This window comes from Oncorhynchus tshawytscha, linkage group LG03 (genome assembly GCF_018296145.1).
Source record: "Oncorhynchus tshawytscha isolate Ot180627B linkage group LG03, Otsh_v2.0, whole genome shotgun sequence".
Taxonomy (NCBI): Eukaryota; Metazoa; Chordata; class Actinopteri; order Salmoniformes; family Salmonidae; genus Oncorhynchus; species Oncorhynchus tshawytscha.
In genome coordinates, this window is record NC_056431.1 from 26,417,094 (window position 1) to 26,436,810 (window position 19,717).

Consider the following 19,717-nt stretch of genomic DNA (forward strand, 5'->3'; position numbering starts at 1 on the left):
AGACACACCCACACTGGGACCTCCCTGTAGCTCTACCACTACATGCAGATTCTTATGTGAGGGGCTCAATATTAAAAAAGCCTCTCGTTTTCATAATATGTCATTGTGTTTTTGTAAGTAAATGGAACCTTGAAAATCAGGTGTTCAGGTTCACCAGTAATTAGGTGAACTAGGCTTCCATAAAAAATGTTCGCTCATCAATGATGCACTGCAAAAAACGAAAGATAGAAAATGCTCTACGCTGCTCAGATCAACTGGTATTCCCTTTTCTCCTCTCATTCTCTCCACCTTCACAACCTCCCTCGCTGTCCCGTAGGAGGTGGAGGAGTCGGGTCAGGGCGTGGCGGGGTCAGAGGGCAGCGAGGTGGTGACTGACGTGATCCAGCAGCTCCTAGAGCTGTCAGAGCAGGTGACAGGGGAGGGGACCCAGTCACAGCCCCAAGAACAGACCATCACCATGGAGACGGCCATCAACCAGGACATCCTACAGGTGGGAACCATAACACACTCAGGAATGCACGCATACATGTACATACACACGCATACATGTACATACACACGCATGCGCATAAGCGTACATGCACGCACAGACACACGAACGCACGCACTCATGGATACATGTGTACACACACACACACACACACACACACACACACACACACACACACACACACACACACACCTGCCCTGCTATACTTGAGAGGACTTTTTGGGGACCAATTCAAAGTCCTATTTTCCCTAAACCTTACCCTAACCTTAAGCCTAAAATAGCCTTTTTACAAGGGAGGACCGGCAAACTTCTGGTACCGATTTCTAGAAAACAATAGGCTATATTGATTTAAACTGGTGTTGAGAACAACGTGGCAGAGGTGGGTGGCAGCGGAGTGAGGAGACGGGGAAACAGCCATTGGGCCTAGAAAAAGCTCAGAGAGAGGAACACTCACCTTAACCTCTCTGTGATATGTGGGACGGTAGCGTCCCACCTCGCCAACAGCCAGTGAAAGTGCAGGGCGCCAAATTCAAAACAACAAAAATCTCATAATTAAAATTCCTCAGGCATACAAGTATTTTACACCATTTTAAAGATAAAAATTCTCAGTAATCCAGCCACAGTGTCTGATTTCAAAAATGCTTTACAGCGAAAGCACCACAAACGATTGTTAGGTCACCACCAACTCACAGAAAAACACAGCCATTTTTCAAGCCAAAGAGAGGAGTCACAAAAAGCACAAATGGAGATAAAATTAATCACTAACCTTTGATCTTCATCAGATGACACTCATAGGACTTCATGTTACACAATACATGTATGTTTTGTTCGATAAAGTGCATATTTATATAAAAAAATCTCATTTTACATTGGCGAGTTACGTTCAGTAGTTCTAAAACATGCGATGATTGTGCAGAGAGCCACATGAATTCACAGAAATACTCATTATAAATGTTGATGAAAATTCAAGTGTTATTCATGGAACTTTAGATACACTTCTCCTTAATGCAAACAGTGTGTCAGATTTCAAAAAAACTTAACGGAAAAAACATAATCTGAGCACGGTGCTCAGAGCCCAAACCAGCCAAAAGAAATATCCGCCATGTTGCGCAGTCAACATTAGTCAAAAATAGCATTATAAATATTTACTTACCTTTGATGATCTTCATCAGAATGCACTCCCAGGAATCACAGTTCCACAATAAATGTTTGTTTTGTTCGATAATGTCCATCATTTATGTCCAAATAGCTTCTTTTGTTAGGGTGTTTGGTAAACAAATCCAAAAGCGCGTTCAGGTCCAGTAGAAACTTGTCAAACTAAGTATAGAATCAATCTTTAGGATGTTTTTATCAAAAATCTTCAATAATGTTCCAACCGAAGAATTCCTGTCTGTAGTAAAGCAATGGAACGAGAGCTAACTCTCTCGTGACCGCGCCTCAGAGCCTGTGGCAATCTGCCAGACCCCTGACTCATTCCTCTCTCATTCGGTCCCACTTCACAGTAGAAGCCTGAAACAACGTTCTAAAGACGGTTGACATCTAGTGGAAGCCTTAGGAAGTGCAATATAACCAATATCTGTATCTACAATATGGGCTGAGTTAAAAAACTACAAGCCTCAGATTTCCCACTTCCTGGTTGGATTTTTCTCAGGTTTTCACCTGCCATATGAGTTCTGTTATACTCACAGACATCATTCAAACAGTTTTAGAAACCTCAGAGTGTTTTCTATCCAATACTACTAAAGATAAATTAATTATCTTAATAATATGCATATGCTTAATATGCTTAATAATATGCATATATTAGCATCTGGGACAGAGTAGCAGGCAGTTTACTCTGGGCACCTTATTCATCCAAGCTACTCAATACTGCCCCCCTGTCACCAAGAAGTTAATTATGATCAACTGAATGATGAAAATATTAGATTAAAGTAGGCTAATGCAATTGAAGGCATGTATCAAATTCTTGCTTGGACTGAAACTCCCAAAGTCATATCCAACCCTTTATGCTCATTTAAAGCAATAGTCGTGTGTGTGTGTGTGTGTGTGTGTGTGTGTGTGTGTGTGTGTGTGTGTTTGGTCACCTAGATGATAATTTCAGCACTGTTTTGATTGGGACAGCGCCATCGCACTGCTTTGATGCAAGCGTTGGGGATTTTCTTTCTCACTGGATCTCAATTGAGCTGTGTGCTAATGATCATCTTTATACTAGTTTGCTCATTATATTAGCTGATCAGAACGTTTTGCTTGCATGTTGTGCAATTGGATTTTTCTCTTCACTCGCGTAGTAGCCTGTCTTACTCCCTTCAAAAAGCCTGTGACTTGACTCATAGTCAATCAATGTGATTTCCCCCCCCCCCCACTGAATCTGTCTGTATATTTGGTTAATTGATGTCTGGCTGGTAGCTCGTTTATTCGTTCACTGACCAGAAATATTTAGCATGCAATAATGTAGCCTAAATCGAATAATATACTTATCTTTTACCTTATATAGAGCCAAGGCTATTTTCTTATCGTCCCAATCCCGCTGAAACCCAAAATCTTGACTCCTGTCTCGCATGAAAAATCTTAACTATATTCTGTAATCCAGAGGTTGGATTATCCAAGCATATCTCATCTATTTTATTTTATTTTTTTACCTTTATTTAACTAGGAAAGTCAGTTAAGAACAAATTCTTATTTTCAATGACGGCCTAGGAACAGTGGGTTAACTGCCTTGTTCAGGGGGCAGAACGACAGATTTGTACCTTGTCAGCTCGGGGATTCGAACTCGGTTACTAGTCCAACGCTCTAACCACTAGGCTACCCTGCCGCCCCAATGCATGCCAAAATACCGCTATAACATTTCACACGCTTCTCTGCGCTGTCTTGTATTGCCGCCCATTATGAGAGCTTCCCTAGAGAATGTGTGATCAACAAATGGTGAGAGTAGATATGGATATTTACATTTTTAAACATAGATAAAATATAACACCTTGATATTTAAACAATTTCCTCTCTCCATCTCCCCGTTATTCCTGAGCTGATCTGCCATCTGTATAATCATCAACTAGATTTAGCCAAATAGAATATCTCCTGTCATTCGTTGGAGGTTATCTAGCAAGCTTAGCAATTTTGCTCAATTTATTTTTGTTTGATGGCGATTACAAAGTTGGTGTTATTCGACAATGCTATAGACTGTCTCGGGGTGCACTCTGTGTGTGCTCTGTGTCCAGATAGCCTAGGCCTACTGCTGAAATGCGCTGAATTAATTGAGGAACATGATTTCGCAATTCACAACAATGTCATTAGCAATCAAAGTTACTGTGTCGTTACTAAATATCAGTTTCACTTGCTGTGAATTCTTTAAATAGTGCCACAGCGACAATCTTGTTTTGTGAGAACCCTGGCATAGTGACCATATCTTGGTTTTAAACCTGGTTTTGAATGGGAATCCGTTTCTGGCTTACTTTAAATGTCAGACCAGGCTTGGGTTGGACCGGGATCTAATTTTCAGTTTGCTTCTGATGAGAACTTCATTGGGGTCTTGTGTGCAGTCTGGCAGTGTCAATTATGCGTGTGCTTTGAATTTATGAGGACTTTTTGTGAAGTAAATACACTAGGCTTAAGGCTTCTTTGCGACAACCTGTTTGGATAATGTGATATTTTATTTCTTGCAAATCTGCTGCGGCGCATGTTGTGTATTCCGTGGAATTGCATTAGTGCAACATTGGGGTAAAACATTGTAATTTCCCTTTTTTGAAGAAATGTGAAGAGTGGGCCCAGGATAGTCCCGGGATCCTGGTTACCGGTGTTAATCCCTAGCGTCATGTAGCCTAGCTCTAATAATGTGATCGAGGCATACAGCAAAGTATTATCCAATACTGTGGATGGGGAAAAAATTGTACTAATTCATAGTATTAGTCACAGTTTTTTGTTAAACCCTGTCACCCCTGAACCCACACCCACACAGCAAGCCCTGGAGAACAGTGGGTTGAGCGTGGTTCAGTCCCAGACCAACGGAGCGGCCAGACAGACTCAGAGCCTTGCCGCTGAGGGGGCTCTACCTGACAGTAAGAAGTTACCAGGCCAGGACAAAACCGCCAAGAAGGAGAAGAAAAGTATCTTCAAAAAACCTGTACAGATGCCAGGTAGGGCATACCCCAAATAATGTCCATGTGTGCTTGTGTATGTCACCGTCTCTCCGTTCCGTTTCAACTCCAATCAGTTTACTAGCGCGTGAAATGTCCATTGACAATAAACAGGTATATTGCATATAGTGCATTCGGAAAGTATTCAGACCACCTTCTCTTTTACCACATTTTGTGACGTTACAGCCTTATTCTAAAATGGGTTAAATAAATGTTTTTCCTTGTCAATGTACACACAATACCCCATAATGACAAAGCGAAAAAAGGTTTTTAAAAGTCTTTGTAAACGTATTCAGTCCCTTTGCTAGTGGACTCGAAACTGAGCTCGGGTGCATCCTGTTTCCATTGATCATCCTTGAGATGTTTCTACAACTTGATTGGAGTCCACCTGTGGTAAATTCAATTGATTGGACATGATTTGGAAAGTGACACCTGTCTATACAAGGTCCCACTGTTGACAGTGCAGGTCAGAGCAAAAACCAAGCCATGAGGCAGAAGGAATTGTCCATAAAGACAGGATTGTGTCGAGGCACAGATCTGGGGAAGGTCTACCAAAAAATGTCTGCAGCATTAAAGGTCCCCAAGAACACAGTGGCCTCCATCATTCTTAAATGGAAGAAGTTTAGAACCACCAAAACTCTTCCTAGAGCTGGACACCTGGCCAAACTGAGCGATCGGGGGAAGAATGGCCTTGTTCAGGGAGGTGACCAAGAACCGTATGGTCACTCTGACAGAGTTCCCCTGTGGAGATGGGAGAACCTTCCAGAAGGACAACCATCTCTGCAGCACTCCACCAATCAGGCCTTTATGGTAGAGTGGCCAGACGGAAGCCATTCCTCATTAAAAGGCAAATGACAGGCCACTTAGTTTGCCAAAAGGCTCCTAAAGGACTCTCAGACCATGATAAACAAGATTCTCTGGTCTGATGAAACCAAGATTGAACTCTTTGGCCTGAATGCCAAGCATCAGGTCTGAAGGAAGCCTGAAACCATCCCTGCGGGATCGAAGGAAAGATGGAAGGTTCTAGTCAGGGCAGAGGGGAAAATGAACGGCGCAAAATACAGAGCGATCCAGAGCGCTCAGGACCTCAGACTGGGGTGAAGGTTCACCTTCCAACAGGACAACGACCCTAAGCACACAGCCAAGACAAAGCAGGAGTGGCTTCAGGACAAGTGTCTGAATGTCCTTGAGGGGTCCAGCCGGACTTGAACCCGATCGAACATCTCTGGAGAGACCTGAAAATAGCTGTGCAGCAACTCTCCCCATCCAACCTGACAGAACTTGAGAAGATCTGCAGAGAAGAATGGTTGAAGCTCCCCAAATACAGGTGTGCCAAACCTTTAGCGTCATACCCAGGAAGCCTCAAGGCTGCAATTGCTGCCAAAGGTGCTTCAACAAAGTACTGGGTAAAGGGTCTGATTACTTAAGTAAATGTGATATTTCAGTTGAATTTTTTTTATACATTTGCAAAGAATAAAATTTAAAAAAATCTGTTTTTGCTTTGGCATTATAGGGTTCCAACCATTTAAATCATATTTGAATAAGGCTGTAACATAACAAAATGTGGAAAAGTCCAGGGGTCTGAATACTTTCCAAATGCACTATATATTGGGAGTTTCAATTGATCCCCAGAATTGATGGAATTTAAGTGTATTTCGTCTCGGCTCTGTGCCTGCTCGCCTCATGTGGGACCGGTGTCGTATCCATTAGGGCGCACTATAACAAAACGTTTTGAAACCTAACACGAAAATGAATGTTTGTTATTGGCCAGGTCCAAGGTAGTCTCTCCCTGTTTCAGTCTGTCTTTCTTCCATTTGATGCTTAATGAACACAACCCATGCCACCTCTTTCCCCCTTCCCCATAGGCTCCATCAGGGAGGAGAACGGCGTGCGGTGGCACAGCTGCCCTTACTGCAGCAAGGAGTTCAAGAAGCCCAGCGACCTGGTGCGCCACGTCCGCATCCACACACACGAGAAGCCGTTCAAGTGCAAGCAGTGCTTCCGCGCCTTTGCCGTCAAGAGCACCCTCACTGCCCACATGAAGACGCACACAGGCGTCAAGGCCTTCGAGTGCCAGTGCTGCATGAAGTGCTTCTCCACGTCGGGCAGCAGGAAGGTCCACATGCGCCTACATACAGGTGAGTGATTATTATGCCGTTGTCATTATGGTGTGATATTAGCACCAACTGAGATTTGAACTCAACCATTTTGATTGTATTCATAGATACACATTTGGTTCATTTTCATGCCAGCCAGGTAGGCTATACTCCTGTTGTAAAGATAAGCAATGTGCTTAATATTTGTTAATATTAGGAAAGTTGTGAAATAAATATAGTAGGCCTAGTCTATATAAAGCTGATGGGATCCTCCTCTATTTAGTAGAGGCCATCACTCTGTTTTCTCACGTAATTGCATAGCCTATAGAAATGTTGAGCAACATGGGCTCATGGGCTCTCATGAAGTGTTTGATTAGATTTTCGATTACATTTGCATTGATGTCAGAGTGATTTAGAGGGACAATAGAGTGCTGAGTACCAGTCAGTTAGCAAGTTTGGTAGGTTACTATCAGCAGCATCAGAGCTTGGAGAAGCCTAATTATCGTGACTAAACGGTTATGTGGAATTTGACTGCCTTCATGACTCGTGACCACCGGTGTGGCGGTAATACGGTCACCGCAACAGTGAATATCAAAGATTCAACCACAAAGACCAGAGACGTTTTTAGTAACACAATAAAGTAACACAATAAAATAACAATAACAAGGATATATACCGGGGGCACCGGTATCGAGTCAGTGTTCGGGGGTACAGGTTAGTTGAGGTTATTTGTACATGTTGGTAGGGGTGAAGTGACTATACATAGATAATGAACAGCGAGTAGCAGTTCTTACTTAACGCTCCGGTTCCGTTTGCTGTGCGGTAGCAGAGAAAACAGTCTTTGACTTAGGTGACTGGAGTCTTTGACCATTTTTGGGCCTTCCTCTGACACCGCCTAGTTTATAGGTCCTGGATGGCAGGAAGCTTGGCCCCAGTGATGTACCGGGCCGTACGCACTACCCTCTGTAGCGCCTTGCGGTCAGATGCCGAGCAGTTGCCATACCAGGAGGTGATGCAACCGGTCAGGATGCTCTCGATGGTGCAGCTGTATAACTTTTTGAGGATCTGGGGACCCATGCCAAATCTGTTCAGTCTGCTGAGGGGGAATAGGTTTAGTCGTGCCCTCTTCACGAATGTCTTGGTGTGTTTGGACCATGATAGTTCGTTGGTGATGTGGACACCAAGGATCTTGAAACTCTCGACCCGCTCCACTACAGCCCTGTCGATGTTAAGGGGGCCTGTTCGGCCCGCCTTTTCCTGTAATCCATGATCAGCTCCTTTGACTTGCTCACGTTGAGGGAGACGTTGTTGTCCTGGCACCAAACTTAATGATGGTGGTGGAGAGCATTCCAAGACGCGTGAAAGCTGTGATTGAAAATCAGGCTTATTCCACCAAATATTGATTTCTGAACTCTTCCTAAGTTAAAACGTTAGTATTGTGTTGTATAAAAATGGTTATGAACTTTATTTTCTTTGCATTATTCGAGGTCTGACAACACTGCATCTTTTTTGTTATTTTGACTAGTTGTCATTTTCTGCAAATAATGCTCTAAATTACAATATTTTTATTTGGAGAAATGTTGTCAGTAGTTTATAGAATAAAACAAACATTTCCATTTTACCCAAACACTTACCTACAGTTGAAGTTGGACGTTTACATACACCTTAGTCAAATACAATTAAAATCAGTTTTTCACAATTCCTGACATTTAATCCTTGTAAAAATCAATCACTTTATTTAAGAATGTGAGATGTCAGAATAATAGCAGAGAGAATGATTTATTTCAGCTTTTATTTATTTCATCACATTCCCAGTGGGTCAGAAGTTTACATAGACTCAATTGGTATTTCGTAGCATTGCCTTTAAATTGTTTAACTTGGGTCAAATGTTTCGGGTAGTCTTCCACAAGCTTCCCACAATAAGTTGGGTGTAATTTGGCCCATTCCTCCTGATGGGTGTAACTGAGTCAGATTTGTAGACCTCCTTGCTTGCACACACTTTTTCAGTTCTGCCCACACATTTTCTATAGGATTGAGGTCAGGGCTTTGTGATGGCCACTCCAATGCTTTGACTTTGTTGTCCTCAAGCCATTTTGCCACAACTTTGTAAGTATGCTTGAGGTCATTGTCCATTTGGAAGACCCATTTGCGACCAAGCTTTAACTTCCTGACTGATGTCTTGAGATGTTGCTTCAATATATCCACATGATGCCATGTATTTTGTGAAGTGCACCAGTCCCTCCTGCAGCAAAGCACCCTCACAACATGATGCTGCCACCCCCGTGCTTCATGGTTGGGATGGTGTTCTTCGGCTTGCAAAACTCTCCCTTTTTTCTCCAAACATAACGATGGTCATTATGGCCAAACAGTTCTATTTTTGTTTCATCAGACCAGAGTACATTTCTCCAAAAAGTACGATCTTTGTCCCAATGTGCAGTTGCAAACCGTAGTCTGTCTTTTTTATGGCGGATTTGGAGCAGTGGCTTCTTCCTTGTTGAGTGGCCTTTCAGGTTATGTCAATATAGGACTCGTTTTTACTGTGGATATAGATACTTTTGTACCTGTTTCCTCCAGCATCTTCACGAGGTCCTTTGCTATTGTTCTGGGATTTGCACTTTTCGCACCAAAGTGCGTTCATCTCTAGGAGACAGAATGCGTCTCCTTCCTGAACGGTATGACGGCTGCGTGGTCCCATGGTGTTTATTCTTGCGTACTATTGTTTGTACAGATGAACGTGGTACCTTCAGGCGTTTGGAAATTGCTCCCAAGGATGAACCAGACTTGTGGAGGTCTTGGCTGATTTCTTTTGATTTTCCCATGATGTCAAGTGAAGAGGCACTGAGTTTGAAGGTAGGCCTTGAAGTACATCCACAGGTACAACTCCAATTGACTCAAATTATGTTAATTAGCCTATCAGAAGCTTCTAAAGCCATTACATCATTTTCTGGAATTTTCCCAGCTGTTTAAAGGCACAGTCAACTTAGTGTATGTACATTTCTGACCCACTGGAATTGTGATACAGTGAAATACTGTCTGTTTAACAATTGTTGGAAAAATGACTTGTGTCATGCGCAAAGTAGATGTCCTAACCGACATGCCAAAACTATAGTTTAACAAGAAATTTGTGGAGTGGTTGAAAAAACTACCTAAGTGTATGTAAACTTCTGACTTCAACTGTATAAATAATAAAACCAGAGAAACTGATCATTTTGCAGTGGTCTCTTAATTTTTTCCAGAGTAGTATTATGACAACATTTTGCCCGTTTTGGACTTCGGTGAAGTTCTTTTCAGTTGTTCGGGCAGCTGGAATCAAGCGAGTCTACGCCCCTTCGTCTGTGATTGGTCAACAGTAGGGATTCTTCAATAAAGTCTTTGTTGTCATTCAAAGAGATGACTCGTTTTCATGCAACAAAAAATATTGGAAAATACTGCACCAAACATTCTAGTTAGATGTAAAATTGAGCGATTTAAGATCTCTTCGGTAAAAACGTAAAAATGAATGACAGATTTCTAGAGTTATCTTAGATTAATCTGACTATTCGGAGGAATCGTATACGGGCTATGGTGTCTCAAAATGGACAAACAGTACTATAGCCGCTTGAAAAAGAAAAGTGAAGGTCTTTAAAGCGAGTACAGTAGTTCGTTTCGGCTAGTTGCTGACAACTTTAGGCGTTGGCGTTCCACAGGATTCTTTTGATTTCATGTCATCTCTCAGGAGACATTGGTACGTTAAATCGATTTCAAGTATGATTTCAAGTATGTATTTTCTCTAGTGTGTCTCTTGATTAAACTGACATGAATACATTTCCATTTCAAAACTGATGCAGTTTGTTCTCGTTATTGTTATTTCATTCTACGTGCTAATTGAGGCGAATGTTCTTGTTGTCAGGTGTGCGTCCGTTCCCGTGCCCTCACTGTGACAAGATCTTCCGTACGTCAGGCCATAGAAAAACGCACATCGCCTCCCACTTCAAGAGCCTGCAGCAGAAGAAGCACAAGTTCCCACGCAAAATCCACAGAACCAAGGTGTCCAAGAGCAACCTACCTCTGCCTGATATCCCCCTGCAAGAGCCCATACTCATCACGGACCTCGGTAACGCATGAATACTCGCTCGCTCCCTCACATTCACGCATGCACACACACACACACACGCACTTTGTTCATATTGTCCCCTCCTCCCCAGGTCTCATCCAGTCCCAGAACCCTCGCCTGGTCTTTCAGACATACCTGGAGATGGTGGACAATGATCGGCCATACAAGTGTCCCTGCTGTAACAAGGCCTATAAGAAATCCAGCCACCTCAAGCAGCACGTTAGGTACAGCTATCCTCTATACGCACTCACGTACACACACGTACTGTGTCTCACACACACACACACACAGTTTGTATTCACATGTATTCCTTTAGAAATATCATCCTCTCTGAAGCAGCCGACATATACCAGTGAATGTATTTCTGATACAGTGCATGGATATATAGTAGTGAGAGGAAGTTATATATTTCGCCTCAGATTAGATCCTCTTGTACCTTGTCACTGGGATAAGCCTGCTGTAGCATGTCAGACAGCTGCTGAGCTGCCGTTATCAGTGGAGTTAGAGTCCACCCCTGTGGCTTAGGGGCATTAGCTCCTCATTTGATGCGAGAGGGATGAGCCGGGCTGAGCAGAGCCCGGGGATGGACAAGGAAGCAGGGGGAGGAGGGCTCAGCACATGGCAGAGGGTTTGAGCCACTGGCAGACACATGGGTTCAAGTAGTATTTGTTTTCTTTCAAATACTTTGAGGGTTTTATTGAGCCTGCATAGAGTACCAGGCAAACTTGATCAAGCGCAGCTAAAGTACAGTATATACATTACCGTTCATAAGTTGCAAAATGAATAGGAAATTTAGTCAAGATGTTGACAAGGTTATAAATAATTATTTTGAATTTAAATAATAATTGTGTCCTTCAAACTTTGTTTTTGTCAAAGAGTCCTCCATTTGGAGCAATTACAGCCTTGTAGACCTTTGGCATTCTAGTTGTCAATTTGTTGAGATAATCTGAAGAGATTTCACCCCATGCTTCCTGAAGCACCTCCAACAAGTTGGGTTGGCTCGATGGGCACTTCACTTCCACCTGCTCCCACAACAGCTCTATAGGGTTGCGATCCGGTGACTGTGCTGGCCATTCCATTATAGACAGAATACCAGATAACTGCTTCTTCCATAAATAGTTCTTGCATAGTTTTGAGCTGTGCTTTGGTTCATTGCCCAGTTGTAGGACGATTTGACTCCACAGGGTATGGCATGGTGTTGCAAAATGGAGTGATAGCCTTCCTTCTTAAAGATCCACTTTACCTCAACCAAAGCACCCCCAGACCATCATATTGCCTCCACCATGCTTGACAGATGACATCAAGCACTCCTCTAGCATCTTTTCATTTTTTTATGCGTCTCACTAATGTTGTTCTTTGGGATCTTGAACACCTCAAACTTAGATTAGTCTGTCCATAACACTTTTTTCCCCAGACTTCCTCTGTCCAGTTTCTGTGTTCTTAATCTTTTCTTTTTATTGGCCAGTCTGAGATATGGCTTTTTCTTTGCAACCCTGCCTAGAACGCCAGCATCCTGGAGTCGCATCTTGACTGTTGACGTTGTTTTGCGGGTACTATTTAATGAAGCTGCCAGTTGAGGACTTGTAAGGCATCTGTTTCTCAAACTGTGCACCAGGGCTTCCCACTCCTCTTTCTATTCTGGTTAGCGCCAGTTTGCTCTTCTGTGAAGGGAGTAGTACACAGCGTTGTATGAGTTTCTTGGCAATTTCTCGCATGGAATAGCCTTCATTTCTCAAAACAAGAATAGACTGACGAGTTTCAGGCCACAAATGCTGATGCTCCAGATACTCAACGAGTCTAAAGAAGGCCAGTTTTATTGCTTCTTTAAATCAGCACAACAGTTTTCAGCTGTGCTAACATAATTGCAAAAGGGTTTTCTAATGATTAATTAGCCTTTTTTTAAATTATGAACTTGGATTAGCTAACACAACATGCCATTGGAACACGGGAGTGATGGTTGCTCATAATGGGCCTCTGTACGCGTGTGTAGATATTCCTTAAAAAATCTGCCGTTTCCAGCTACAATAGTCATTTACAAAATTAACAATATCTACACTGTTTTTCTGATCAATTTGATGTTATTTTAATGGACAATTTTCTTTGCTTTTCTTTCAAAAACAAGGACATTTCTAAGTGACCCCAAACTTTTGAACGGTAGTGTATACAAAAGTGCTTGGATTCCCCTTCAAATTTGTGGATTCAGCCACGCCCATTGCCCATGACTTTCAATGTGGCACCGTCATAGAATGCCACCTTTACAACAAGTCAGTACGTCAAGCTGCCTCAGTCAACCGTGAGTGCGGTTATTGTGAAGTGGAAATGTCTAGGCGCCGCGAAGTGGTAGGCCATACAAGCTCACAGAACGCGAGTGCGGAGTGCTGAAGCGCAATCCCGCATCAAAAATTGTCTGTCCTCGGTTGCAACACTCACTACATAGTTTCAAACTGCCTCTAGAAGCAACGTCAGCACAATCATTGTTAGTCGGGAGCTTCATGAAATGGGTTTCCATGGCCGCGCAGTGGCACACAAGCCTAAGATTACTATGCGGAGGGTCGAGCATCGACTGGAGTGGTATAAAGCTTGCCGCCTTTGGAGAGGTGGAAACGCGTTCTCTGGAGTGATGAATCACACTTCACAATCTGGCAGTCCGACGGACGAATCTGGGTTGGCGGATGCCAGGAGAACGCCACCTGCCCCAATGCATAGTGCCAACTGTAAAGTTTGGTGGAGGAGGAATAATGGTCTGGGCTCCTTAGTTCCGTTGAAGGGAAATCTTAACGCTACAGCATACAATTACATTCTAGATGATTCTGCCCTTCCAACTTTGTGGCAACAGTTTGGGGAAGGCCCGTTCCTGTTTTTGCATGACAATACCCCTGTGCACAAAGCGAGGTCCATACAGATGGTTTGTCGAGATCAGTGTGGAATAACTTGACTGGCCTGCACGGAGCCCTAACCTCAACCCCATCGAACATCTTTGGGATGAATTGGACCGCGGACTGCGAGCCAGGCCTAATCGGCCAACCTCACTAATGCTCACTAATGCTCTGGTGGCTGAATGGAAGCAAGTCCCCGCAGCAATGTTCCAACATCTAGTGGAAAGCCTACCCAGAAGAGTGGAGGCTGTTTTGGCAGCAATAATTTTGCAATTAGATGTTAAACTAGCAGGTGTACACATACTTTTCATCATGAAGTGTATTTAAAGTATAGAAAACAAATACAATTTGAACCCAGGTCTGGGTAATGTCTACTGTCTATGCCCTGTGGGCCTGGTTTATGATAGGACAGGCCAGTTAGAGAGGAAAACATGTACAGAGGGAAAAGATTTGAAGGGATTTAGTGACAGAGAGGGGGAGAGAAATATTCAGATGTGGGGTGGCAGGTAGCCTAGTGGATAAGAGCGTTGGGCCAGTAACCAAAACAGTAATTGCTCCTGTAAGTCGCTCTGGATAAGAGCCTCTGCTAAATGACTAAAATGTGTGACAGGCCATTTTATTTTGTCTGGTTTAATCTCCAGGTTGTTGTCAGGAATAACGTGTAATGTCACAGTGATGGATAGGTCTTATTTTTGTTTTCAGTAGCCTAAGTCATTACAGGTCCATTAACTAGCAAATGTATCTGGAAAATGTCATCCCGCCATTTACCACAGGAACAAAATCCCTCTACAATGAGTATTGCATTCAGTTTCTGAGTTTTTTTCTTAGGATGAGAAAAATGGGAGATTGAAGTTTGGGGCTCCAAGGAGTAATTGGCGAGCGATATTCATTGATTCTCTCAAGATGTCGTTTTGCCCTTTGGGCTGACACATCGAATCTTCCCCTTTTACAAAAATGTTTCTTCGTTTCACTACTGTGGGGAAAAGAAAAAAGTAACAGCCTATTTAATAAAGGTCACAGTCTCGATAAACAAGGAAACAAAAGTTGACCTTAATGTTAATATAATATAATATAAAACCTTAATAACGACGTTGCCTTCGCTGCTCTGCTCAGCCTATCTGAGATTGATGTTCTGTATTCCCTCCTGTCTGTTTACGTTAGACCTAGGACCGAGCCCAAGTCAAAACTCTGTCACATTATACTGATAAACGTGTTCCTCAGAGGGAATTTACTGCATACACCAATCATAACATATAATGCTTTACTGTTATTTTTTTTTAGGATTTGCAAGTTCGAGTCCCTTGACATGTATAGAACTATTTAGTCTCCCTAATTTGAGCCATTGACTCAGACCATAACATCACCTGTCATAACATTACATTCATAACATTCTACTATACCCAGGGTTGATATGCAAAGTGTTTGTGATATGACCAGAGGGAGATTCTTGCGGATCAAAACGTTGTCAGTAAAGGTGGTCTTTGGGAGCATATTCAGTGTGAGGGCCTTTCTGTTCTTGTGATGATACAGTGCATTCGGAAAGTATTCAGACCCCTTGACTTTCTCCACATTTTGTTACCTTACAGCCTTATTTTATGGATTTAATTGTTTTTTTCCCCTCATCAATTTACACACAATACTTCATAATGACAAAGCAAAATGTATAAAACATTGTCAGGAATTTTTTGCAAATGTATAAAAAAAATAATAATATCACACTTTACTCAGTACTTTGTTGAATCCCCTTTGGCAGCGATTACAGCCTTGAGTCTTCTTGAGTCTTTTTGGGTATGACGCCACAAGCTTGGCACACCTGTATTTGGGGAGTTTCTCCCATTCTTCTCTGCAGATCCTCTCAAGCTCTGTCAGGTTGGATGGAGAGCATCACTGCACAGCTATTTTCAGGTGTCTCCAGAGATGTTCAAGTCCGGGCTCTGGCTGGGCCACTCAAGTACATTGAGACTTGCCCCGAAGCCCCCTGCGTTGTCTTGGTTGTGTGCTTAGGGTCGTTGTCCTGTTGGAAGGCGAACCTTCGCCCCAGTCTGAGGTCCTGAGTGCTCTGGAGCAGGTTTTCATCTCTGTACTTTGCTCTGTTCATCTAGTCTCCCAGTCCCTGCCGTTGAAAAACATCCCCACAGCATGATGCTTCACTGTAGGTATGGTGCCAGGTTTCCTCCAGACGTGATGCTTGGCATTCATTCCAATGAATATAATCTTGGTTTCATCAGACCAGAGAATCTTGTTTCTCGTGGTCTGAGAGTCCTTATTAAGGTGCCTTCTACTGAGGAGTGGCTTCTGTTGGGCCACTCTACTATAAAAGTCTGATTGGTGGAGTGCTGCAGAGATGGTTGTCCTTCTGGAAGGTTCCCCCATCTCCACAGAGGAACTCTGGAGTTCTGTCAGAGTGACCATCAAGTTCTTGGTCACCTCCCTGAACAAGGCCCTTTTCAGTTTGGCTGGGCGGCCAGCTCTAGGAAGATCTTAGTGGTTCCAAACTTCTTCCATTTAAGGATGATGGAGGCCACTGTGTTCTTGGGGACCTTCAATACTGCTGACATTTTTTGGTACCCTTCCCCAGATCTGTGCCACGACGCAATCCTGTCTCGGAGGTCTACTGACAATTCCTTTCGTCCTCATGGCTTGGTTTTTGCTCTGACATGCACTGTCAACTGTGGGACCTTATATAGACAGGTGTGTTATTTTCCAAATTATGTCCAATCATTTCAATTTACTGCAGGTGTACTCCAAGTTGTAGAAACTTCTGAGGATGATCAATGGAAACAGGATGCACCTGAGCTCAATTTGGAGTTTTTCAGTTTTTTATTTGTAATAACTCTGCAAAAATATTTTTAACCTGTCATTATGGGGTATTGTATGTAGATTGAGGATATATATATATATATATATATATTTTTTTTTTTGTAATCAATTTTAGAATAAGGCTGTAGCATAATAAAATGTGTAAAAAGTCTTGGTCTGAATACTTTCTGAATGCACGGTCTGTCTCATGATATTAACATTGTTCGGTCATCTTCCATCAGGTCTCACACGGGAGAGAGGCCGTACAAGTGTGTCCAGTGCAGTAAGGGCTTTGCCTCCTCGGGGGTGCTGAAGGCCCACATCCGGACCCACTCGGGCCTCAAGGCCTACAAGTGCCTGATTTGTGACACCACGTTCACGACCAGCGGCAGCCTGCGCCGCCATATGACCACCCACAGCGACATGCGGCCCTACATGTGCCCTTACTGCCAGAAGACCTTCAAGTCCTCACCCAACTGCAGGAAGCACATGAAGACCCACAGGTTAGTAATGCTCATGTGTTGTCGGGCACAGAGTTGTTTCAGGTCATGTGATCTGACCAGGTGGAAAAAGGAAAAACTACAGGCCCTAATTCAGGGCATGTGATCAAGAATACTGGCTAGCTAAGTGGCTAGCACTGCGTCGCTCTCCCAATTTGGTTATTGTCACATTGCTGAAATTTGTGTGAAATTGAATCTTTCTCAACTCTAAATCTCTAGATATCTAATATTTCCATAAGAAATGGCTGATTTCTGTTTGTTTTGTAGGTCAAAGTAGTAAGCAACCTGAATCCACCTCCTCATTCCCCCTCCCAGGTATGAGTTGGCCCAGCAGCTCCACCAACAGCAGAACCCGGAGCCCTCGCCGCTGGACGACCCCATGGATGGCACCACCGTGACCCACGACCTGCAGGTGGAGCTGGAGGACGGCACCCTCCAGCAGGAGGTTCCTCCCACGGTGGGCTCGGAGCAGCAGGGCATGCTGGACCTGGGCCAGGCGCAGGTGGTGGACGGCGGCCAACAGGTGTCGCTGGAGACCCAGCTGAGTGACCAGCCCCTGGGACAGGAAGAGGGTAAGAGTGTCAGCATGTTAGAAGGCATCAGTTTAGACAAGGCACAGACTCACTGCTTTTGAACACGTAAAACGTAGTTATTAGGGACGCATGGTAATTGCCAGATCAGTGATTCTGTGCAGTCTGACGGCAGTCTGATCTCGAACATAGTCTTTTCATGTCGATGACAATCATGCCACAACTTTATAGGCCTGCTGCCACATCAATGGGGTCAATTTCACACCATGTGTATTAATTTCAAAATTAAATAAATCGTGAACATGAAAAATAAAGTTGACAATGTAAACATTATGTTTTCGGGAACGGGTGAAGTAATGTATGTTGAAATCAAAAACCAAACAATTGAAAGCAAAATGTATATAATTGTAAACTAAAATAAGACATCAAAATGCACAAACTTGTAAGCAAATAATTTAAAAGCGAGAGCAAAACTATGACAAATGCTAAAAAATATATATTTGAAAACATATGCAAAAATCCTTTTCGGTGAAACTTTCCGAGCAACCAATCCTATTGAATACATTTTGCCTACACACTTGCCAGCATGTACTACCTTTTGGTTACGCTACTCATATCTCTGCTTTTGATGTCTGTTTCTTTGCTTTCACTGCCAGTCTTTTCGATTGCGAGTTTTGGCATTATTAGAGGGAGGCGTAGACAATGAGTTTCCATTGGTCCACTAGTTTTTCTCATTTGTCAGAGTCTTGCTCTTGCTTTGAAGTTAGTTGCTTACAAGTTTTTGGATTTTGCTTTTGATGTGTTATTTTTGTTTTACAATTCTATACATTTTGCTTTCAATTGTTTGGCTTTTTGATTTCAACATCAATTATTTCCCCCGTCCTTGAAAATATGTTTACATTCTCAACTTTATTTTTCATGTTCACGATTTATCTTATTTTGAATTCAAATCATATGGTGTGAAATTGACCCCGTACACATCCCTCTAACTTTCATTGGGGGATCCACGTAGTTCTATGTTGGCTGTACAAAGGATGATGTGAACAAAGTGAAGGTGTCTGAACCCTTCCCAACATCAACAGACACTTCTACAGAGATACTCTTGCTCTCCACCCGTCTCTCTTGATCTTAGACTGTATTTTTCAGTTGACCAGTCTACACGGCAAGGTGTTTCATTTTCAGGGACAATGGTTCGCCACAACTGTGTTCGCAAATAAAGCAAGGAACTGTTGAATATGGAATCTTATTCATATTTTGAATATCAATATCTTTCTAAACGACACTCCTTTAAGAGGGCAAAGGGCACAAATCTGGGTTTCTACACGGGCACTCATCTTGTCCGTCTGTGTAACTCCTCCATCTCTCTTCCTTCCTCCACTCCAAATAGTAAGTCCATTTATTTCACTTTTTATCTGTCCCTTACTCAAACGCTATTTCCATCCCAACGCTGGATCTTCAGAAACCTTCTCTTTTCTTATTGGTGCCTTTCTTGGAATTGTTATTCCAATGGGTTTTTCTATACAATGAGTTTTTGGATTGCGTCTCGTTAGGATTCATGGTGTGTGACTGACGGAACCACGTCCTTGACCTTGTAGCTTTTAACATTTTAAAACCGTTCCAACATATGCTATATTTAACCTCAGCAGAGAGAGAGAAGAGCATATAGCACAACAAATGAAACTGGGCCAGAGGTCAAGCTTCAATCCTCATTAAAATTGTTACATTACCCTTTCAACGTCACGAGTTCACGGTGAGTAAAAGAAAAGAGACCTGAAAGAGTGGAAAAAATAAACTTATCCTAGCTTTACCATTGTACATGATTTAGATTAGTATTTGTCCTCTCAGCCTTCAATCAAGTCCTTTTTAGAGCTATCGCTTAAGACCGTAACGTTTGTAAAAAAAGGCTTAAATGCATGAGCTAACCCCTGACCCATTCACAGAGAGAACAGATAACCTCTTGATTTGATTCACTGATGCCTATGGAGTCAAAAAATAATTTAAAAAATTGTGTGTGTGTATATATATATATATATATATATATATATATATATATATATATATATATATATATATATATATATATATATATATATATATACATACATACACACACACACACACACACACACACACACACACACACACACACACACACACACACACTAACGCTCAAAAGTTTGGGGTCACTTGTTTTTCCTTGTTT

General features: G+C 42.6%; 1 protein-coding gene across 2 annotated transcripts in view; it reads left to right on the top strand.

Moving 5' to 3' along the window:
* LOC112223960 (zinc finger protein 236) overlaps positions 1–19,717 on the top strand; it is an 88,175-nt gene that overhangs the window by 17,260 nt on the left and 51,198 nt on the right. For both annotated transcript variants that reach the window (XM_042313301.1, XM_042313300.1), the window contains exons 8-14: positions 317–490; positions 4,443–4,620; positions 6,486–6,758; positions 10,606–10,809; positions 10,901–11,033; positions 16,727–16,987; positions 17,300–17,556. In XM_042313301.1, coding sequence (XP_042169235.1) covers positions 317–490; positions 4,443–4,620; positions 6,486–6,758; positions 10,606–10,809; positions 10,901–11,033; positions 16,727–16,987; positions 17,300–17,556 — 1,480 coding nt within the window. The remainder of the gene's footprint in view (positions 1–316; positions 491–4,442; positions 4,621–6,485; positions 6,759–10,605; positions 10,810–10,900; positions 11,034–16,726; positions 16,988–17,299; positions 17,557–19,717) is intronic.